Raw genomic sequence first — 24,859 nt, 5'->3', positions numbered from 1 at the left:
CATCTAAAGCTTTAAATACGTTAAATAAACTGGGGCCTAACTTCTGACTGATGTGGAGACAATGCATCTATCATGGCTTTTACTCATTCATTCCAAACATTTAATACTTTAGTTAATTAAACGTTTCAAGGATATGAATAGTTGCTTTTCATTATAATTTGAAGATTTTTTTTCTTCTTAAGAACAAAATTAACAGACTTGGGATTCCTACCTGCAAAAATTTGCCTACGTTTTGCTGAATGACAGGAATAGTGTAAAAACTAAGAGATTTCATTCTGGTAAAATTACAGTTTAGGCTTGGCCTACCTAACACATAAAGGAGATAAATTCAGCGTAAATGTTCCAGTTAAGACGAATATTTTCCTTACCCCTTGGAGAGAAGAGAGATACTTAATGATAAAAGATATTTGTTTAACTGTTAACCAATTAGGTTATCTTATCCTATGCAATAGTTGTTATTATTGTTATCATTTGGTCATATTTTTAAAAATATTTATGGAGCACCTATCATGTGCCAGGTGCTTTATTTATATTATTTCATTTAATATTCACGGCACTACTTTGAGTAGGTTTTATTGCATTGGAAATTGACCTCAGGTTTAAATAATTTGTAGATGATTACAGAGATAATTTGAATGATGGATCTAGGGTTAAAAACCAGGTCTATCTGACTACAAAGCACATGCTCTTCTCATGATGCTAAACTGTGTTTGTATCTCTACTAGATCCACTGGGTTTTATTCAGGAATATACATCAATATCGCCTCCTGGGAATGACCTTCATTTTAGAGCTACTCTTGGTTCACAAGCCTACTTTCTCATTTTAATTATTGGCATGACGCCTGCTAAACAACCAAGTGGAGGCTGCAGCATTACAATTGGTTAATAAGAATCTCATATTAAAAAATCATGATTTTGCTTTCACTTATCTTAGTAATCATCTTTGAATCTGTATCTCGTACTTTACTTTAGAATGAGGTCTCTATTTCAGTGTAAGAGAACGGTTTTGGAAACCAAATTATAACACTGCTGGAGATACATGGATGTTCATCTTGAGTAAATTCAGGACCAAATTTTATCTTGGTTTTACATTTTTAGTGAAGATATGAGTTACCTTTAAATCTGACATTTCACATTTAAAAAATTAAATTTGAACTTTTTGAGAAAAACTTCATTCAATATGCTGACTTCAATATATGCTCCCTCTTGTTCTCTTGATATTGTGAGAAGATAATAAAGACAAATATTTTATGTATTATTTTAGGAGTTACATATTTTGGAGGCCAACAGAAGCTTTTTCTGTGATGAGGTTGACAAAGGATTAAATATTTGCTACAAGTTGGCAATAGAAAGTAGAAATGTTCTAGTCGGAAGTCATATCCGTATTCAAGCAATGGCAACTTTCCACTGCCCCTCTCATTTGATCTCTATCTTATTATACATTTTAGGTATGAGATAATATGGACTTAAAAGCAACTTTACTCTTGGCAATAAAACTTAGTAGGGTAATCATATGTCCCTCTTTGCCCAGGACAGCCTCAGTTTATGCCTGTAGTTTCAGCGTAATTGTTCATATTCCCCGTTCACTCTCAAATTGTTCTGGTTTGATGATAAATTACATAGTCATCATAGAGCAAAGGCACTGAATTGGGATCACAATAGCTTCCTGAATTATCCTCCTGTCACTGAGCCAAAGTTTTTAAGCCACAAATTGAAATGAACCTTAAATATAAACACCTCCTAGCAAATCCTTATACATCATATCTCCCTCTTCCTCTTTCTTCCTGTTACCCTTACAAATGCATACATCTCTCTGCACAGGACTTTTAAGAAATATTATAAGTTACTAAAGGTGAAATATTTCAAGAGATCTAGAATCCAACTGATTTTTATTATTCCTTAGTAAGTAATTTCAGATGAGTTTACCAGGGCTTTTTGTTGTTTGTTTTTAATGAATGGAGATGGCGAGACTCTCAAAGATTAATTAAGAATTTCTCAGCCTAGGCCCAGGTCCAGTTTTGAAATGTATATTCAGTAACCTTAGCTTCTTCATTTTTGCACCTCTCTTCCATATTCTGTGATATTCTCTTTCCCCACAGGTGCCCTTGGGTCACCCCAAACTACTTTTAATAAAAGGATATGGCATCAGTCAGTAAACTTAAGTCAGCAGATTACTTTCCCAGGGATATTTTACTTGAAGCTATATCTTTAATTATGGAGGATCTTACTACTTACTACCTTGCTAAAGGTAGTTGGTTATCAGCATGCAGGTGGAGGGACAATTTTTCAGCTGGGAAAGCTTTTCCCTGGTACTATAAGGCCACAACGTGTAGGCTGTTGCTTAGACTTCTAATAGGCAAGGCTGACTCAGATCTGATGCTCAGATGATTGTCTTGCCTTCTAGAACCACTGAGAGTGAAGATAAAGGAAGGGAAAGAAAAGGAGAATATCTTAATTTAGGAAATAACTCTTCTGTTTAGGTATTTTATTTTTTAAAGATGCAGCATTGATCTCACATTAACACAGCCCAGGACATCTTGATATTTAAATTAAAAATGCAATAATAAAGAGGTAATTTAATATGCAATTTCATACATTAATAATTAGAAAAGCATTACTGAACTACAAGGTAAAAAGCTATGGGAACACAACTAATGAACTATCAATGCCAAAGGAGACTTCATAATAATACAAGACTTTAATAAATCTTTTATTAAATGGCTACGAATGAACCATTTTGTTTAACATCTAATAGGTAACTACTAAGCTACTTAATTCACATATATAAATGAGGAACTTGCAGGCAATTAACTTTACAATTGCTGAAGGTCAAGGCTTCTCAATACCAGTGACTGTACCTTTAAGTGTTGCTGCTATACCAGGTCAAGTCTAAGATTTGCTTCAGCCGCTCTGTATTCTGGCAGAAGCTATTACTATGCACCGAAGCAGCTGAAGTATAAAATAAACAAAGGATGAGCCATAGGCTATCAAATTGCCCTAAAAGTGAATTATACAAAGTATAAGAAATAGTGAGCTCAAAGAAATGGAATTTTAAGGAAAATTCTAAGCAAGTATTGGTATTATATCTAGGCACTGATTATTATTTATAGGAGATGATGAGATAATAAGAATATAAATTGCAAATGCTTGTTTGTATCTTGATGTGATTCTAGGAGGTCTGAAACTCACTGGAGATGATAGACCAGAACTGCTCTATTTACTGAGTCGAAATGTACAGCACACCATAATATTGATTGTCTCCAGCAGCAGCAAATGTTAAATTCATTAGAGAAAGGAAATAAACATTTTTATGAAAGCAAGACTGCTGGTGAAAAAAAAATGCTTTTTAATAAATCAACATGAAAGCTACACTGAAACAAGATAAGGTAGAAAACCTTTTATGTTTTCTCTACTAATTCACATAAACTGTAAGTCTACAAATTACTGAGATTTTTGTGGGTTATTACGTGCCAATTTGTAACCAACTATATCAATATACACCGAAAGGAGAAGAGGGGAGGAGAAAAATAGAAACTCTTACCTACTCATAACTGAACTTCATACTTTATATCCTTTAAATGACAGTTTCAGAAGTGAGGATTGGTAAAATGAGTGTATGCATAAATAGAAATAATCGCCAAAGATGAAACTATACGCTGGACTAAAAACACTTAAAGGCAGACACAAGTCTGGATCAAGTTGTTAATATAGCTGAAACTGAGCCAGAGAATCATACTCAACAGGTAATCTTAACTAAAAAAGGAAAAATCAATGATAAATAAGTCTGGTTCTTCACCTCAAGAGTTCCAACCAAGTGAGACTATTAAAGAAACCACAGTAGTACCATGTCGCTACAGTGTGAGATTTTCACATCGCTGCTTAGGCTGATTCACTGGCTACCTGCAAGTTGAAATGCCATTTCTTTTGATTAGCAACGTTAGAAGACGTGAACATTGGAAAATGAGAAAATAACAAAACTATACTACCGATTAAAATTTTTTAGCATGATATACATTTTTTAGATTCATTATTCTTTATATACATATGTGAGATAATATCAACTGGTAGATTTTTCTTCCTATGTCAATTCATAAAACTATAAAATGTAATTCCATCGATGGTTCACTAATGGTATGGCTTTGAAATGGAATTTCAAACAACATTGTTTTGAAATCACCCTGAGAATGATTTCTTACATGGTCTGAATATAGAGAAACCAGCTACAATTTCACATATAGCCACAAGAGTTCTCCTCCAAATAGCTACTTTCTTTCCTAACTTCCCATCAACCAAAAGTCATAAGTACAATATGAGAAATAACAAGAACACATCTTTCCCCCAAATTATTCCAAATCTCGACACTATAAGACATGGCTTCAAGGAATACCAACTCGCTTACTGACACAGTTTTTCAAGCTTTTGTGCTATACTACATCCTTAAAATTAAACATGTTTCTGATGACTTGATCTGACATATTTCATAAATATTTGTCAAAACAATTATTGTTAACTACAACGCAATTATCCATGTTCAATTTGATGACTCAACTAGAAAATTACTTTTTTCCTAATAAAATTTTTCCAAATGACAATAGTAAATCAGTGTTGATTAGTTGTTCAGTGTGTGCTAATTAATTACACTGGGTAAATTTAGCTCTGTGCTAATAACCTTAGGGAAAAAAATCTGTGTACGTGACACTTTGTCTTAAGTGAAGAAATTTGCTGTTTGCCTACTTCTCCTGTACTTTCTCTTTCTAATTTCTCCCAGAAGAGCATTCAATAATACAAAATAAACAATAAAACACAACTACTCTTGGCTGACACTACAGATAAAAAGACAAGAGTTCTTTGGAATCTTGTTCTTAGGTCAAGAGAAAAGAAAAAACAGGAAGATTTTTATTGTTGACAACTAACTGTGAGGACCTGCTGCTAGCTCATCCTCAGGGCAGAACTGGCTTAAAAAAATAGGAATTTTTTCACTGTGAGACCCAGAAGCTAATTTAAATGCTGACACTAGCCAGGGGCTCTACAGGGCACGACATTTTGGGGGGACAGTCTCTCAGAGGGTCTAGAGTCCTCCGTTTTCTGGCTTTTTTATGTAGTGATGATTTTTTTCTCTGAGCCTAATGGAAGCTTAGGGCAGGGAAGAAATAAGTACTAAAAGGAATGTTAGGGGAACTTTGCTGCAAGGCTGCCAATAGGAGACCAATGAGGTAGGACACCACGCTCTTGCTTGTACAATACATGATATAAAGGAGACATTGACTGTTGAGGTTCTGCCCCAAAAAAGAAAGTAAATTTTTTGTACCTGGAGATATTTAACAATGAAATAGATTAGCTCAAAACAGATCTTATTGATCTATACTTTTGTGTAAACAGGTTGCTCCCTGTGGGCCAGCCTGTGTTAGAAGTCATAATTTAAGAACCTCACTGAAACACCAGTAGGTGTACAGAGAAAGAGCATGAAGCTGATGAGGCCTCTGGAAGAGCAGACTGAGAGAAGCTCATGGGCCATCATACAGAAATGGGGTGAATTACTTTGTACAGTTACAGATTACTCGTCGCATGATTACAACTAGAGGATGGAAGTTTCGGGAATGGCAATTCCAGTTCATCCTAAGGAATAATTTTCTAATAGAACCGTCTAAGAACGAATGGAATGTCTTGGGAAATAATGCTGGAAGGATTTAGAGAATAGGTCCCACCTCCTTCATATTACAACAAACTAAAATATCCTTAACAAATGGTCATCTGACTCATGCTAAAGTAGCATACTTGGGAGTCAACTATGATTTTACAACGTAGTGGACAAAATATTGTTTGTGAAAGCAGCGATGTCTAGAACCAAGTAGATGCTAAATATGCTCATTGAATCATGGGACGAGGAATCACCATTTACATCTCTATCCTTTTCTCCACATGCCTAGTAATTTGTAGATAAGAGGGAACAAAACAGTAATAATGAAAAGCTTCACTGAGGCCATTTATTCTCATCTCTTGTAGGCTATGAAATGCGTGACAAGGATGAGAAAGGTCATCGACCCAGCAACCAAAAAACTACCAATAGTCTCGAACTGTTCTTAGAGAAGACAAAACACAGAGAATATAAGTGTAGGAAAGTTCTCTTAGTGAGAAAAGGGTTGGATTAGTTTATCTTTAAATTTCAGATGTTAAAAAAAATACTGTAGGATATGCATTTTCTGTGCAGGTACATTGTGTGGTCCTAACAATCAAATGACCTGAAAGTCTCACATATAGGAGTTACCTGCTTTCCAGTGGTACATTACTGCCAAGGACCCAGCTGTCCTGCAGCTGGACGGACTCAGGTGTGGTTTGCAGCTCGGCGGGCAAAGCAGCCGGCGGCGCCGGACTCTGGTTCCTTCTATTGGTCAGGGAATTTCTATTGAGAGAAGTGATGGATGGATGATGCTGTGCAGAGTGCTGCTTATGGGGAGGTGGCAAAGGCTGCAAGGTGGACTGGCCTTGATTGCTTGTAGGTTGCTCTGAAAAAAGAAAAGAAAACTCATTTTATATATATATATATATATATACCTGTGTATGTGTACATACATATCTATACACACTCTCAATTTCTTGGGGATTCACTGTAGATGAATTAGAATTAAAAACTGCATATAAATCCATAACCTAATAAATTTGCATATTATTCTATTAAGTGAGTGTTCAGTGACATTCTCTAAGAGCAAGTTTACCCTTGATACACAAAGTTCTAATTAATATACAACAGATGGTAAAATTGCTTTTGGTTTTAATTTGTTTCAGATTTTTTTTCAATCTGGTTTTATTAACACCTACAGAAAACAGCATCTGACAGCTCCCCTAATGTGCCTTTAGATTTCAGCTTTTTTTAACACACCAACCCTGAAATTAAATGGGTAATTTCAGTAGAACACAAAGGTTTTCGAAATGCATAGAATCCCTATAATTATTTAATGGAGTTTTTTTAAGCTTTATTTAACTGCAATAAATTATTACAAGCTAGTTGCTAAACAGCAGTAGACTACTCTAGTTTAGTGCATTTCAAATAAGGCAGATCTGCACTATGATCTACTAATAGATGCTAAGTATTCTTTAGCAGAAGGTCACTCTGTGAAGCAGATGTTGTTTCATGGATATTTAACAGACTGAATCACATCTGATTACAACGTCAGAAGACTCATATACTTAATGACCGTTACATCCATTAGAACACACACAGAACGGATTTTCCAATTTCACAGTAGTATGCAGAATAACTACATTTGGGAGAAAGTCATAGGTGACCAGAGCGACTCATGCCACTATGCCAGTGGTACAAATATTTTGTTCTAAACCAGAATCATAAGGGATCCAGCAACTTCAAAATATAAACACGATGCTAGGTTGTAACCATGGAAAAATTCCCTAAAGCTAATAAGCCATAAGTTAAAATTCACAAATTAATGTAACATCTGAGACCGACTTTTCAATCTCATTACCTAGCTTTGGACATGCTAGAATTCACAAACACTACATTTTAGCAAACAGACAGATGACTCCTTAATTTAATGCTAAACTTATTATGGTTCCACACACATAAGATGTCAATTTTTGACTAAATGCAGTTTGAAGTGCAATATAATTTAAAGTGATGTATTAAATCATGCTATTAATATAAATGCACATATTGAAAGAGAATAGAAAACACCGGGACTATCTTTCATCTACGATGTGAACTCCAGCAGTGATTGTTAAGCCAAATAATATAGTCTAGCATTGTAATCTGGTTGCATGAAATGAATACATGATACGTAATAGTTTGAATATATATTATCAAACCTTTTTACAGAGAACAACAATTAAAGTAACTCCTCCCATAGCATATAATATCAGTAATTACTGCATGTTTCTAATGGTCTCTAATAATCCATATCATATCATTTAACAACTAATAATTTCTTACTCTTGAAATGAGGGACAGAGATAGCACCTCATATATGAAATAAAGCTGCTTAAAGAAGTCTCTATTCTTGAAGATCCCCACACCAGAAACTACAGAAATCTTGCTTGGTCCATTGCTTTGGTGCTCATGAAAAATTATGAGTGTCTAAATCTCAGTTAAATTGAAATTAGCCTTTGAGGGAATGGTAGGGTTAAAAAAGCACATCTAGTTTTAATTGTGTTAGAAAAACAGAAACTAACAGTTTAATATTCATGGAAGATTTATTAATTAGCTTTGTCTTCCCCAGCATCAGTGCACATGATTAGAATCTCTATGGATGTCTTTAAGGAACATTTCAAGAAGCTGCTTATAGGATGATATAACAAGCTACACTTATGAGGGCATCGAGTAGGTTGGTGTTAATGGAATGGAAGCAAAGAGAAAAACATTTCAAAGGGATAAGTATTAAGATTGTGCCTAAATAGAAATAGAGGGATGGATCAGATGACTCCATGGTTTTAAGCATGGCTTCATGAAACAATGCTATTACATTATACATACTTTATATAGAATAAATTATATATTAGATATTATACCATGTAGAAGAAAGGCAAGTATAGCAGAAGTCAGAATACCAAATTTAATTCCTAACTCTGTCAGGCATCATGACAGTGAGCCTCAGTTTTCTCATCTGTAATGTGGGAAATAATATTGCGCCATCTCTGTATGAGTGCAATCTAAGGATTCAATGAAATGCACTCATTCATTCATTTATTCACACACTTAGTCATTCATCCCACAAACATTTATCAAGGCTTTGTGCTCCAAGGATATGCTAAGTTAGTAACAGTTGAAAGCATTGTGGAAATGGTAAAGCGTTATGGATATTACGATTGTTATCGAAAATTAAATGATTTTAAGATCTATCATCATCACATATTTCAATATATTGAATTTAAGATTCTTACTCTTAAATCAAAACATAAACAGTGGGGAAAAAACTTCCATTTAAGGTCTCAAAAATAATTAGTGCTGCTGCGGCTTTCTCTAAGTTCACTCATTCATTTAGCAAGTATCTATTGAGAACTTATAATAGAAAAGACACCATGCAAAGATCCATGCTCTTTCCAGTTGTCTATCTGGGTTATTTCAGCATAGTGTGTTCTGTGTGCTGGTACATCTTTTGATTTGACTACATAAGAAAGAGGCCTACCAATAAAAAAAATCCAGATAATGAAAGCTGGGTTCAATCTAAAATTTGATGGAACAGAATAAGTGCAGAGTTTGAGTGAGATGGGATGGATGGCCAGAAATTTAAATTCTGCAGCAGACCACCAACAGAAGCAAAATGCAAGGATTCAGTTGGAGGTCAATGCTAGTTCTAGAGATTTGGGCTTACAGGATGTAAGAAGCAGTTGGGAGTATGTCTTTGTCTCTACCAACTTATTCAAGATAGAATAAGCTTATAAAGTGTAACAAGATAAGATAAAATTAAACATAGCCAGAAAATAAGATAGAATAAAAGAAAGCTGAAAGTGAGAAAGATAAGATAAAGCCAGATATGAGGTTAGTGGGCAAAATGCCTGCTGTATACTCTACACGTTTTGAAAGCAGGATACAAATCTGGGTCTAAATTATCTAGTTTCCAACGCAAAGAGGGAAACATGATCAGTTACATGATTTGGAGTGTTTTTCAGATCAAAAAGTTTGCTTAAGAAAGGTATAACTATTATTAGTATTAAGAATAGGGAGAAATTCTCTTTTAAGTCCTTGTAGCAAGAACAACTGAATATCCAGGGAAAGTTTTATGACCAAGGTTCAAAATGGACACAAGCACACAGAGAACAGGGTCTAGACTTGGAGACTAGACCCTAGAATCTAATACAGGTGGCCAGATCCACACAAGAAAACCAAAACTTCAACTGTAGCCTTTGCTTTAAGCTAATCGATTGATTCAGGCTTTGTATAGACTTGAGAAAAAGTTCTGGATATAATGACTCTGAGTTACAGATGGGACAATTAGACTTCACAGAGTGACCAGGTTTAAGGTTCCTGAAATATAGCTCTGAACATGTCACGTTACTCCTGGAAAACTCCAAATGCCTCCTGGTGCCCATAAAACTCTAAAGGTGATTTCTACAGCTTGCTGTACCCACTATATCCCCCACACTTTTCCACTATGCATAGTTGCTTCTACCTGGAAAGACATTTTTCTCCATCATTCTGTATCCAAATCCTACGTATTTCAAGCTCTGAGAAAGATGACACCTCTTCTGTTTTCTTCAAGGAGAAATCAGTTATTTCTTCTCTGAGTCTCCTTAGAGTATTTTATCTGTTCCTTTTCCACGGCTTTTTTCACTTTTCCCTCTGTATTACAACTAGTTTCACGGGGCTCATGTCCTCTGTTAGACTCTCTATGGGCAGGGTTCATGTCTAATTCACCTTTGAACTACTAAGGACCACACAGGATGGATAATAAATATTTGTTGAATGAATGACTATTTATGAAGAATTCAATGCAGAGAGTGTGGAAGTGGTACAAAGTGGAGCCTGCCCATAATGCCTTTATTTGTAGGGTCATTTGCAAACATGTCTTATTTCTCAACTAAATTCACTGACCTCCAACTGAATCCTGAAAGGCAAGGACTCTAATTTAAATTTCTTTGCATTTTTCAGTACCTTCACTAAGACTTCTAATAGTGTGCTGAACGACTGGTGACATTTATGCAATAATAGCACCTTCAGGGGTCATCTCATCCAGGAAGGGTACCATGTCACTCACCCCAGAAATTGATTTTTAGGAATATTTCTTTGGAACTATAGCAGATGTTCCTACATTTAAAATCCATCTTTTTTTTTCTGAGGAAGATTCGCCATGACCTAGTATCTGTTGCCAATCTTCCTCTTTTTGCTTGAGGAAGATTCTCCCTGAGCTAACATCCGTGCCAATCCTCCTCTATTTTGTATGTGGGTTGCTGCCGCAGCATAGCCGCCAATGAGTGGTGTAGGTCTGCGCCTGGGGAACTGAACCCACGCCGCTGAAGTGGAGTGAGCTGAACTTAACGACTAGCCCGTGGGGCCACTCCCCTAAAATCTACCTTTTTAGATGTGCAAATAAGGGAAAGATTACATAAAATGTATAAGGATACATAAAAATAAACATATAAGATATGAAACAACATATAAAATATATATTATAGCTTACCAAACACAGTATATTTTCCTTGTATTTTAAAGCTTATGATTAGAAATGCTCCAAATTGAATATTTTAGAAAAGGTGTAAGTTATTTTTTTCAAAATATTCTTCCTTACTTTTTTAAAAAAATAAAATTTTTGGCACTACGCTTACTAGAAATTATGTATTATACCCAACAAGTGTCTTTACTCAGTTCATTCTTTCTTTCCACCTGTCTTTCTTTTTTCAAGTTCCTACTGCTCATACAAGTTGCATCAGTCTAATATTTGCTTGTTTTCATTTGATAAATTGAACAAAATTTATAGCACATATTTTTTAAAATTCACATATTAATAATAAATATTAGATAGAAAAGACTTTAGTCCTTTGGCTCAGCTCTTTGCCACCGAAGAATTTAGCTCTTCAACCATGTCACGTAAGGTTGTCACAGTAAACCTATCAGCATGGGGTAATAACTTGGGTCATGATGTACACTGAATAAGGTGTGTTGACTACTAGACCACGGAAGAGTTACGAGCCACAGAAGCTATTTGGTAATGGGGTAGATTGCAGTTTAAGCAACTTATAAAACCCCAATTCCAAGTGAATGTAAGGCATATTGACTGAGCTCTACATGAGGCAGGACAGAAACTTCTGACAACTTTTCCTGGAGAGCAGCTCTGCTGTGATGAATCAGTGAGGTGAAAGGCGCCATAGAGACAAAAGACAGTAAATATAGGATATTTATTTTTCATGGGCTATTTATTTTTCAGTGGGATATGTTCTTGAATAAGTTACATAACTCTCTGAGCTTCATTTATTTTATAGTGCTTATTTAAAGGATCTAAAAGATACAGTGCCTGACACACAGTAAGTGCTAAATGGTAACTTATTAATGGTAGAAAGAAACAATTCCCTTCAGGGCAGAACATCATGAGGAAAAACAAAGTAATTGAAGAGCCTCGTCAGCAACTAATACCATTACCATGAAAAGTAAGAACACACACAATCAAATATGTCTGAAGAGGAAACGTTCTTCCTTTATCAGGTAAGAAAACAAGAATCAGAAATGTCATAGGAATCAGAAATAAGCTAATGTCTTGCCAGTTCCCACAGAAGAGGGAATTTCATCTCATAGTCACGAAGTTAGGTTAAGTCTCTTTTTCTCATCTTTAGTAAGACCATAGAATCAGGTCAAGAATTAAAAAAAAAAAAAGAAAAAAAAAGGAACACCTGTTTTTTTAACATATCGGGGCCTATTTGCTGGTTTGAATTATTTTTTTTTTAATTAAAAGCCACTACTGGCAGCTTCCAGTCTGCTCTGTGTGATCCAGCTCCAGCTCCTCTCAGGTTCACAGTCTGGGGCTGAGGTCTTCGGGGAGCAGAGTGGAAATGGGCTTTCCAACAGGAAAGCTGGGAGAGAAAATAATACCTGCTGGGAGAGAAAATATCTGTGTGCCAGCGTATGTCTGCATTTGTGCGTGCGCCTCTGTTCGCGTGGGAGGAACTGAAAGGAGACTGTGAGATGAGAGGTGAGGAGAAGGGGGCTGGCCCTCACTTTGAGCAGGGCGTCTCCACAGCTACTCCGACTGCTTCGTCTCACCCACTTCCTGCACTAATCTGTCCTCTTCCCTCCCTGGATCTCAGCTGTAGACTGGTTGCAAATTTCACAAGGGAAGAAATACTCTAATTTGGAAGGAAGAGAGAAGCTAGGGGCTGATAACTGTGCAGCATTAAAATAACGGTTTGCAATTTGAGTAAAGTCTGCAGGCAAAAGACAAATAAATGGTAGGGGGAGGGATCAAGAGACGGAGCTGGAGGGAAACTGGGAGGGGGACGGGGAAGAGGCAGAGGGAGAGGATGAGAGAGAGACAAACAGAAAACAACAGAAACATTTTTTTTTTGGTGAAGATGATTGGCCCTGAGCTAACATCTGTTGCCAATTCCTCCATTTTGTATGTGGGAGGCCGCCACAGCATGGCTTGATGAGCGGTGTGTAGGTCCGTGCCTGGGATCCGAACCTTCAAACCCCCGGCTGCCGAAGTGGAGCGCACAAACTTAACCACTACGCAACCGGGTGGGCCCTGAACAGAAACATTTTTAACTTTACCAAGTGGGGAGAGGAAAGAGGCAGAGGGAGAGGATGAGAGAGAGAGAGAGAAACACAAAAGAACAGAAACATTTCTAGGTTTACCAAACTGCTAAAGAACTCCAAGAAGCACTGTTACCTAAAATATCTACTAGGATTCCTCATTCCTCTGCCTATGGCTTGCATCCTCTTAGATACTAATGCCAGCAAGTTGAATAAACCAACAAACTCAGGGTTCTGGCCCTCTAAGACTTTACAACATGATACATAGACCATGTTGGACCAGACAAACATTTAGAAGGAGCCAAGCCCACTTACTGGTGATTAGCAAAGGTGCTGATGTTTCTGTATCATAAAATTTATTCATTCTCACTTCACTTCCTGGCTGTATCTTTACCTTCTCCTACATGTCTCAAACAAAACTTAAGTTTTCTTCAAAATTGACCTCTCTCTTACAGCAGGTCACCAAAACAAAACACATAAAACTCTTTTTGTCGCTGTATATTTTATTACCATATTAGTTTTAACTGTAGTGACCAGAGCTTGGAGTGAATGTTCCCAGGGGAAAAGGACCAATTCACACTTAGCTTTTGAGTTTGAAAATCCCAATTGAATTCTTGGATTTGGTTTAATCTTTTGTTCCCTTATCAACTAACTCAGTGGCCGTATGGAAATTGCTTTCTCTTGATGTTCTAATGGTAAATTTAGGCAACAACCCCTCCCTCATCTGGCTACATTTCAGGAGCTATTAGGAAGATGTATTATAAATTCAAACTTTTTTTATGACACTGAAAATAGTAAGTTATGTATAAAAATGTTTCCTCTGCCCAGAAAATCTCATATAGATTGCAGACATTTAGTTGTCATAACTTCCCTATGAAGAAAAAAAATTAAGTGGCATGAATTTTCCTTATAAATGGAGAAAATCTGAGTTAAGGAAATATGTGTTCTTAGTCCTACCACAACTTCACAGAGCTCATATTAGAACAAAAATATTTACGTATTCAGGGTGTTTTCTTCTCCTCTCCTTTCCCACCTGCCCCCGCCCCCCGCCAAATACTATATTAATAAGATAATCACTTAAAATGGTATAATGGAAATTAGAAAAGAAAGACCTCACCTCACTTAGAAAATCATTTTCACATAAACTTGTTCCTCGGGTTATTTTACCTGATGATTCTCATACAAGCCAAATGTTTGAAAGTGAATTGTCCATTTACACACCTCTGTAAACGCTTGGTTAAAATATGGCACCATGTAAAAATTTTCACCACAATTATCTGACACTTAAACATTTCAGACAGTTGCATGCAAATCAAATGAAAATAAAAAATGTGCTTTTAAAAATCATAAAATACTATATAAGTAAACAATACTGCTCTTATCGCTTCATCATCAGACAAATGATTGTAAGGCTAGTTACATACAGACATTTGTGTATGAAAAACCTTAGAGATAAACGAGAGGATGTAAAAGGAAGACTTGTATTGCCCAGAGGATATTATTTAAGTGAGCACAGATGAACTGATCTACTGTACTTACTGAGTGAGAATTTGGTTTAGTTTATTTAAGGTCATTCTTTGAAATGAGTATTAGAAGAAGTCATCAAGGTATGAGTCCTTAAATCTTTGCATTCTCTTTTCTTTGAGAGTCCATTGTACTTTCTATTTCAAGCAATGTGGCAACCTAGATTACCTGTCAACTCCTTTGCTATAAAATACCCAGAATTTCTGGGTAAAATATAATAAATACCTTTTGGATTAATTCATTTAGTATATCTATTGATTGTCTAACACTTGCCAGACTTTGTTCCAGGCACTGAAGATACAACAGTGAACAAAACAGCCAAAATTTCAGCCCACCAGTGCAACTTATACTTTAGGTTAATATAACTGAATTGAAAAGAAAGGATGGGCCAGAAGCAAAGGGGAGAGAAAAAATGTTGAGAGCATTTCAGCTGACACTGTAGCTTCTTGAGGAGATCTGCCAGTCTCTGTAACCATTTTACTGTACAAGAAAGAGTCAGTTGTTGCTGAGACCCCTACACACAGCACCAACCTTTGAAGTGCTATACCCTCAGTCTATGAGTAGACTTAAAATACCTTCTCATTGCAAAGGGAACAGTAAGGAATCTTGCTACGTTGTCTTAAGCCCTGGATGGGAAAGAAAACAACTCCTGAAAATTTTAACCACTGGCCTGGGCTTCCCCAGGGTTGGAGTATGAGGTCGAAACTTATACTATCAGCATAGTCCTGGAACCCCAAGCCAAGAAATTAATATTAAAAGTGGTCCTGGGTCAGCAATGCTCCTCCCTGAGGCATCCAGCAGAAGGAAGTGCAAAACTTCTTTAGAAGAACATGCTCCCAACCAACATCACATAGGATTTCCACAGAGAAACCCTACTTCCAATGAATTTACAGTCTAAAATTACAAAATTTAAAAGGAAACAATCCACCTTGAGCCAAAACCTACAGACAAAATAAACAGCAAGAATTTATCTCCCCCAAAACTTCAGATAATATAACCAACAGATAAAACTATAAGTATGTTCAAAATGATTAAAGACTTAAAAGAAATTAAAAACATAAGAATAAGACACTATGAAAAAAGAAGAGGCAGTTTAAAAAAAAAGGTAGGATGTATATAAACAAGAAAAATGCAGCCATTGAAATTAGAAACTTGTCTGACGGTTTAAACAGTATATTAGACACAATGGTAGAGAGTACCAGTGAACTGGAAAAGAGATCTGGGAAAATTACTCAGATGGCATCAGAAAGATCAAGAGTGCTTAAATATGAAAGAGAGAAAAGACAAAGACAAAAAAGATCGAAGGAGAAAGCTCAATACACATCTAGTAAGAGTTCCAGAAGGCAAGAATACAGTTTTCTTTAGAGCTACTTAAACAGCTTTCTTCAAAGTTCCTAATACCATGCTTATGGCTGTCAGATTATACAGAACATGCACTTACTCATCTCTTTCTCATTTCATATGAATGATCTCTGCTATTCTCTTTTTTGTTATTGGATAACAGCTTTTTTGGTTGTCTTATTTAAAAGGTAACTTCTCTTGAATGGCAGTAACTTCTCTTTGAAGATATTCTGGCTTCTATGGTTGCTGCTCAAAAGTGTGCAGTTTATGTAAAATGTCAAGCACCCTAACAGATTTCAGTAGGTGGAAACAAATATAAACTGCTTGTTAAAGTAGTTCACCTTTTAATGTACTTAACACTAATAATGCCACGGACATATTAATTATCCTCTATGGAATTCTTAGTTTTGCACAATCATTTCTTACAGAAACATACATAAAACTTATCTATTATACGTGCATAGAAAACTAGATGAAAAATACCTTTAAAATGTCTCAGTATATGTTTCAGGATATTCTTCTACCGACTTGAAAATATTTTTATCTGAGAGAGTAAGCAAAAAAAAGGAAGAAGCTGTCCCAATCTTGACAACAAAAAATTGCTGACATATAATCAATCAACCCTTCTCTCCTCTCTCATTACCTAAGGAGAATTTGATTTTAGTGCAATTATATTTTATTGACTTTAAATGGACTATATGATATGATATAAAGAAAGTACATATTTGACATATGGATAAGGACAGGCTGCAAAGCAACTAATAGCCGTTATTATGTGACAGGTGGCTTATAAAGAATAAGAGGAGCAAACTGAATATTGCAAATAATGCAGAATTTGCTGTGCTTTTCAGATAACATATTCTTTATCACAAAGAATATGTCTGATATGGAAGAAAGAGTACTAGAAAAGGAAACAGGAGACACAGGGTTAAATACTTGCTTTAAATAACTAAACATAACCACATATACATTAATTAACTTCTGAGCCTCGGTTTTTCTCCTCTGTAAAAAAATAGTGGTGGATGGGCTGGCCCCGTGGCTTAGCGGTTAAGTGCGTGCGCTCCGCTGCTGGCGGCCCAGGTTCGGATCCCAGGCGCGCACAGACGCACTGCTTCTCCGTCCATCCTGAGGCCGCGTCCCACATACAGCAACTAGAAGGAAGTGCAGCTATGACATACAACTATCTACTGGGGCTTCGGGGGAAAAAATAAATAAAATTATAAAAAAAAAAAAAATAATAGTGGTGGAGAGGTAGGGTGAGGTCATGCAATGAATTATAAAGTTGTTTAGCTTTAAAATTCTCCTTATTTTAGGTAACACAAAATATTTTCTTGAAACATATTAGCTTATGTTATAAATATTAAAAATTCAAGGTAAGTTAAAAAAACCATCATATTATCTTAAGTTATACATATAAAACATTTACGGGATATTTAGTAAAAAAATTACTTTACTTTAAATGTAAATATTATGAAAACTCTACCATACTAACTGATGTCATAAATACCCTACTTATGTGATAAATATTAAAAAACATATTTTTATTTTTTAAATAAACCACTCTTTATTACCTTATGTTGTAACTAGTAACATTTGAAGGTACGTACAGTGAAAATCATTTTTTCTCAAATTTACTTCAGATTTCAATATTAAAATTGCTTGTAAAAACAACTACGTAAAAAGCCAGCATGTAAGTTTCAAACTCAAAGGAAAACTGACCTGTTTTTTAAAAATTATGATGACAATTACAATCCATTTTAAAAATATAGTTAATTTTAAGAAAAAGAGATTCAGCCTACTTTATCTGAATCTTTTTCTGATTTTTATTTTTTAAATATTTCAGCAACTACAGGAAAAATAAGTGATCAGACAACATACAGAAAGTACCCAACAACCCTGCTTATCTTGTTCCCCCAAAATATTAACTCCACCATTGAATTTTTCCCTAGCATACTATTTGATATCATATTTGTTATCTGCAGTTTATTGAGTCCATATCGTCTGTAAATGTCTTACATTGAAATAGAATCTAATTTTTTAAGTTTCCTTCTAATCATATTACAATCCCTAGGCAGAGATGTGTGTTATCACAAACATTAAATATTATGTAGATGCAACAGACTTCAATGGAACCCACTATATCCTTCCCATTCTTGGCAGGTGCACTGAGGGTGATCTGTTAAGTGGAAACCACGCAATGATGTTCTTTGATTAAAAGGGAAACAGAGTCATAGTTTAAGCTGACACATGTATACTTGAATTCCCTTCTCTGTCATTAATAATTTTAGTATAATTTTTGTGTGTGTGCATAAAAGCCTCTTCCCAATATACATTTTTCTGCTGTTTTAATGACTGAGCACCAACGGAAAGCAGGATGGTACAGTGAAAAGAATAGTAAATATGAGACATATTACGAAAACCAACATCAATATGAGATCATGTACGTGAAAACACTCTGTAAATTGCAAAGTACTATAGAAATGTAAGGTACTATTATTGTTTGGGAGATTAATGCATTTTCTAAGGGTTGGTTGTGCCTTTTAAAATAGTAGCAAGCGTGATTTGTTGAGGCTGGAAGGCTGTGTCTTTCTATAGGATGCTAATTGCCCTGAGAAAGCTTTCTCTCAAAACAGAGGTTCAAGAAGAAGCAGGTAAGATATTCTTTCACAGATCTTCTGATCTTTTATTTCATCAGTCTATACATATTTTAGTGCAAGTTTATTAAAATTTTCCATCAAAGAGGTAAATGAGCACTGGATTTACAGTGGAGAAGAGTAAAAAAGGCCTGGTGTGTTAGTCTGCTCCGGCTGCCATAACAAATCACCACACATTGGGTGACTTAAGCAACAGAAATTTATATTCTCACAGTTCTGGAGGATGAAGTCCCAGATTAAGGTCGGGTGGAGTCTGTTTCTGGCGAGGGTTCTCTTCCTAGCTTGTAGACGGCTGTCTTCTCCCCGTGTCCTCACACAGCAGAGAGAGAGATAGCTCTCTGGTGTCTCTTTTTATAAGGACCCTAATCTTATCCAATCAAGGCCTCCACCTTATGATCTCATTGAACCTTATTTACTTCTTTAGAGTTCCCACCTCCAAATATAGTCACTTAGGGGATTAGGGCTTCACCATATATATTTTGAGGGAAACAAACATTCAGTCCATAACACCTGGGTTCAAGCTCCCTGTCTAAAATTTAGTAACTATATAACTGAGTGAATCAATTTAATAAAATTTAGTAACTATATAACTGAGTGAATCAATTTCATACTCATAATCAATTTCAAATTCTCTAATTCCTCATCTGTAAAATGGGGGTAATACGGGGCCGGCTGGGTGGCATAGTGGTTAAGTTCACCTGCTGTGCTTCGGTGGTCTGGGGTTCACAGGTTCAGATCTCAGGCACGGACCTACGCACCACTTATCAAGTCATGCTATGGCGGCATCCCACATACAAAATAGAGGAAGATGGGCATGGATGTTAGCCCAGGGCCAATCTTCCTCAGCAAAAAAGAGTACGATTGGCAACGGACGTTAGCTCAGGGCTAATCTTCCTCACCAAAAAAAAAAAAAAAAGGTGGTAATAATCGCTCCTATACAGAAGTGTTGTGAGGATTAAAAGAGATAAGGTATATTAAAGTATTTTTATAAACTGTGAAGTGCTTTTTTAATGTAAGGTCTTATTTTCCAGACTTTTCCCATTTATTCAAATAAAGCAATAAAAATGTTTTACCATATATTTATTTTTTTGGCCAAAAGATGTTTATGTGTGAGTATGCTCATAACATAACTTCTACAGGGAGGTCTTTAAAAACATTCTATTTTCACTTCTAAATTTATAAAGGCAAACATATACCTAATTATTTTTCAAAAGTATCTCAATATCATTTAGAGTGTTTACTCAGGATAATGTATCACTAGTGTAAAAGATGAAAAGAATGTACATTCTTACAGAAATAATTCCCTGTGTATGCAGCGCGGCTGCCTAAAATTTGCTTCAATCCTGTATACTGAACTCATACTTTTAAGTACTGAATTTGTATTCTTCGCATTTAAAGCAACACACTAGAAAATGATGCTCCCACCGAAACATGTGAAAATGTAAAAATGAATGAAACAACTTTATGTTTTATGGCATTTACTTTGAAAATCTGATTAAGATAGATGTCTTTAACTCATAATTCTTCAATGTCACGTTGTCATAGTTCCCATCAGCAAGATGTTTTAAAGGCTTTCGATTAATATTGCATGCCAGACCTGAAATTACATCCTTTGTCGTTTAGTTCTTAATGGTGCAAGTGATATCTATCAAGTAGTGTTTTATGAAGCATGTGTGATTTTTATTGCAGGCTGTTTTCACAAATCTTTTTCAGGTTTCAGAAAGACTGCTTAGGGTTTATAATAAATATGGCCTTCTGTTGAAAATCATGATGATTCTTAAAAGTGAGGTAAAACTTGTATTATTAGAATTTACTTATCAATAAAAATCTTCTACTTGTATCTGTTGCATTCCCACATAGTCTTGAATATATTTGCTTTTACCTAAATATTTTAGTAAATCACTTTATTACAATATACACAAAACGTGCTAAATATGCACAGCTCACAAAGCTTTTATAGGTAAGCATGTGTATTCTCTGCCTATTAAGGAAAATATGTTGTCTGTGGATATAGTATACACTAACTACTGATTGCTGACTGGGTTTGTGCTGTAGAAGTACGTTTTATTTTTTAAATATAATTATTATTTTTTAAAAGGAATCTAGTGTCCTGAAATTAATTTCAAAATTTCTGAAACTCAAACATATCAAATACAAGTCATTTTCATTTATTAAAGACCCAGAGTCATAATAGAATCTTACTTATATATAAATTAGGAGGATACAAGTGAAAAAAGAAAAGACAATTCTTATATTTGGTTTTTTGTTTTTGTTTTTTAAACCAACATATTTAGGTCCCAGGTCTATCATTAATCTATTCTACTCTTTCAGTCTTGGCTCCCTTTATCTATAAAATTAGGGGGATAGATTATAAATTCTAAGGTCTCTTTTCCAGTTAAAAAAATTCCATAGGGGCCGGCCTGGTGGCATAGTGGTTAAGTGTGCGTGCTCCGCTTTGGCAGCCTGGGGTTCACCGGTTCGGATCCTGGGCGCGCACCAACGCACCGCCTGGCAAGCCATGCTGTGGCGGCGTCCCATATAAAGTAGAGGAAGATGGGCATGGATGTTAGCCCAGGGCCGATCTTCCTCAGCAAAAAGAGGAGGATTGGCATCGGATGTTAACTCAGGGCTAATCTTCCTCACACACACACATAAAATTTCATAATTCTATAGTGTTTTAAGTGTGCGTGTGTGTGCGTGTATATACACATACAGTTTAAAGCTCTGGTTGCTGACTTTAAGTCTCAAATGCTGTTCTGCTTTATCACTTTGCATTTTACAAAATGTAAATCTACTCAAGATAAAAAAACTGATCAAAAACATGATAAAGGACAATAGCAAGGGGCTTATTCTGGGATGTGTCTCCCTTGGGTCGTATCTCCACAGTTGATGTAAGATAAAGCCGGCTACATCTCTCCTGAGTTAGCTGTGTTCTTCAGGGATCTCACAGACATGTGGCTTTTGCCAACTATATGTCTACCATAAAGGAGAATAAAAATATTAACATTAAGATCGACATTCTTATCCAGCACTGCCCTGCACATTCATCTTGTTTGGATAATTGCACATTTAAAATTAGAGTCTACTTATCTGGTTCTAGACATAAGGGAATAATGCACATGGAAAAGGTTTTTCAAATTCTAATTCCCCATGGCAGATCACTGCAATTCTCATTAATTCTACAAGGAAGAGCTTGCCTCTCCCTCCATGTTTACTTGAATTTTTTTGCTGTATGCGGTTCACTGAAGGAATGGCAATAGTTCACTTTAAAAACATTCTCTCCATTAGCTAGAATCGATTTTTTAAAGCATTCCAACACATCCATATCCAGTCTATAACAATTCCTTTAACCCCTGAGACTCAAAAATACTGCGTGCTATTCACTAAAACAAAACAAAAAAAGGAAATACATATTTTTTCTCTATTTTATGTTTTTTGCTAGCTGTAAGTTAGTTTACTCAGTAACTACAGACAGGAGTTACTAAAAATCTAAAAGGGAGTTCCTAAAAATCAAGGCTTGATATAACTTTATAAATCCTAAATGCAAAAGTGGGGGGCGCATTGGGGGAGGGGAGTCCACAAAGGAAATGTACACTCATTAAAGTTTATTAGACTCATTATGCTATGTACTCAACATACATTATTTTATTTACTCTCACAGCCACCTTAAGCTGTCGGTATTTATTCCTATTTCACACGCGAGGACAAAAAGTTCTGAGAAATTGAGAACTCTAGCAATGGTCACAGAACACGACTCTAAAGCTTTCCACGCTAATTTATATAGGAGTATTTATTTTTGTCAGTTTTTTTTCAGGTATGTTGTCAAGAAGAAAACAAAGAGGAAACATTAGCTTTAAGATAGCATTGTAGACCTTCAATTTTAAATCGAAGAAAAGCTCACTTTGAGTCCGGGGTCAGAGTGTCATCTAGTGAAGGCCAGTGTGGAGACCATAACCCATCGGCGACAACAGAAGCCTTTTTTTAATTATAGGGAAGCTACATTGCATTTTAAATGGGGAACACAGATGAAAAAATAATTTGGATGTTATTTTCCAGTTTTCTAAAGAGTTTAACATTTTTTACTATGTGGGCAGTTTTTTGTCTCACTTTTAAATTTTCTGAAGCCAGTTCATCTCTTTCTCATGTTAAGAAAGAAAAATACATTATAGGTTAAAGCAATCTCTAAAAGTAATGATTAAAAATATGTATATATACATAAGATCTTAGATATTATTCCTTTTCTTCTTGTCGCTATAATACATCTTGGGGTTGGCAGGTTATTTTACAAACTCACAATAGTTGCTAATGTAAGCATAAAATATTTTTCCTAACATTCTTAAGGGATTACTGGAGTTATCAAATCAAACACTACTACAAAGCACAATCCCATAGGCTCATCTTTGATTATCACCACAATTTACAGACAAATATTTGAGACAGCATTATTAAAAGTTAATGGCCTTCTGGTTTATAAAGAACTATTAACTCTTTAATTTCTTACTTTGATCATATATTGCCAGGTTTATATGTTTATGAGGGCATCAAAATAGGATTAATTTCATATATTATATTTAAAACAATATCTGCTTCCCTTATAATTTCTTACTTCTTACCTATTATGTTAAAATACTAGGTAATTTTAATTAGTTAACCTTATGCATGTTATAAAAATAAACTATTAGAAAATAAAAGTATAACTTATACTAACATGTTTAGTAGTTGACTTTTTGCATGTCAATGAAATTAGAGGTAGCACACATTAAATATATCATTTGACTTAAAAATAGTCACCAAAATCAAGTGACGAAGACAGATGCAATTAAATGATTACTCAAGCAAAGCAGAAGGTATTTTAACAAAGAATACTAATTAACTTTAAACAACGAAGATTATGAAATCCAAGTTATACACAACACATTACTGCACACACAAAAAGGGAAAGTGACCTCAGAAACACTCTTTAAATTCAAAAATGTATCACAGATAATTAGCAATCAAAGCTGAATCATGAGGTTTAGCAGCCAACGTTTTGCCTTGGCGCTGAGTTAAATCAGGAAAGTTCAAGGAAGAGGCAGTGCTGTCTGCCATGTCTTCATTCATGCTTGTGGCTCACAAAGACTAGCATAATGAAAACACTTTCTGATTTCAAGGCAAGTCAGAAATATGAAGATTTATAACTGGGCAGATCTAACGGAGCTGTCAAAAAGGGAAGTTACACTCACAATGAAACGGTCACATCATGATCTAGTTTTCATCCACATTGAAAAAGAAAATACGGTGTGAAGAACCCTGCAAACGTTGGTAAGAGAGAGACAATAAAAGAGCAAGGCGAAGAAAAAAACAGATCTTGGAAGGGTTATTTCTTCGAAGAATACAGCTGAGGTGAGAGATAATGTGGCGCACGAGGAGACAGTGGATTTAATACAGTACCTTTAAGTGCTTTATTCCTCTTTCATTCAGAACATAGAAAACAGTCACAACAAGACAAAACACAAGGAAAGAACCAAACTTCCAAAATAGCATTACACTACATTATTAATAGTGTCACACTAAGAGAAATGATAGCCCTCAAAAAAGTACTTTTCTCTCTCCTTACTTTCATTAAACTCCATAGACTTTAAAGTGAATTTGAACCTCTTTTTTTTTAACACAGAAAAAGACATCAAGACTGATTAAGATCTGATTTCTGTCCTCTACTGGTCCTCAAGCATAGTTATATCCTATTGAAAGCACTAGAAACAGCAGCAGCGAAAACAAACCTTAACATCATGCAATTTTCTTAAAAGAACCAAGATTTCAGCCTCTGCCGGGCTGCCTTCTCACAGGTAAATGAGTTCCCGGTGTGGCTCTTCCTTTGCAGCAGGCACCGATCCATTAAATTTGAAATGAGAATTTCAACAAAATTATACTAGTACGAATGTTTCAATTAACTCTCTTCATACCTGAGTACCATTACAACCCTGCTTTAAAACAAACTAAAGTGATTTTAAAAGATGTCTAAAGTATGATCCCTGAAAATTAATCTAGATAGCACCTCCACACTGGGGGGAAAAAAAGTTTTTCAAATCTGTGGATACAATTTTTAACATCCATTGTAGCCAATGTAATGTCATTTTTCTTATTCTAAAACACTTTAAAGGAAAACATTTTT

At 35.4% G+C, this 24,859-nt stretch overlaps 1 protein-coding gene across 4 annotated transcripts in view; it reads right to left on the bottom strand.

Annotated features, from left to right (window-relative positions):
* The window catches only part of TENM3 (teneurin transmembrane protein 3), a 597,691-nt gene that overhangs the window by 177,358 nt on the left and 395,474 nt on the right, over window positions 1-24,859 (bottom strand). For all 4 annotated transcript variants that reach the window (XM_014786234.2, XM_004428722.3, XM_014786235.2 and 1 more), the window contains one exon: window positions 6,266-6,503. In XM_014786234.2, the coding sequence (XP_014641720.1) occupies window positions 6,266-6,503 (238 nt within the window). The remainder of the gene's footprint in view (window positions 1-6,265; window positions 6,504-24,859) is intronic.

The sequence above is a fragment of the Ceratotherium simum genome, chromosome 28, assembly GCF_057802395.1.
Source record: "Ceratotherium simum simum isolate JZ-2026a chromosome 28, ASM5780239v1, whole genome shotgun sequence".
Taxonomy (NCBI): domain Eukaryota; kingdom Metazoa; phylum Chordata; class Mammalia; order Perissodactyla; family Rhinocerotidae; genus Ceratotherium; species Ceratotherium simum.
This window is presented reverse-complemented; position numbering and strand designations above follow the sequence as displayed.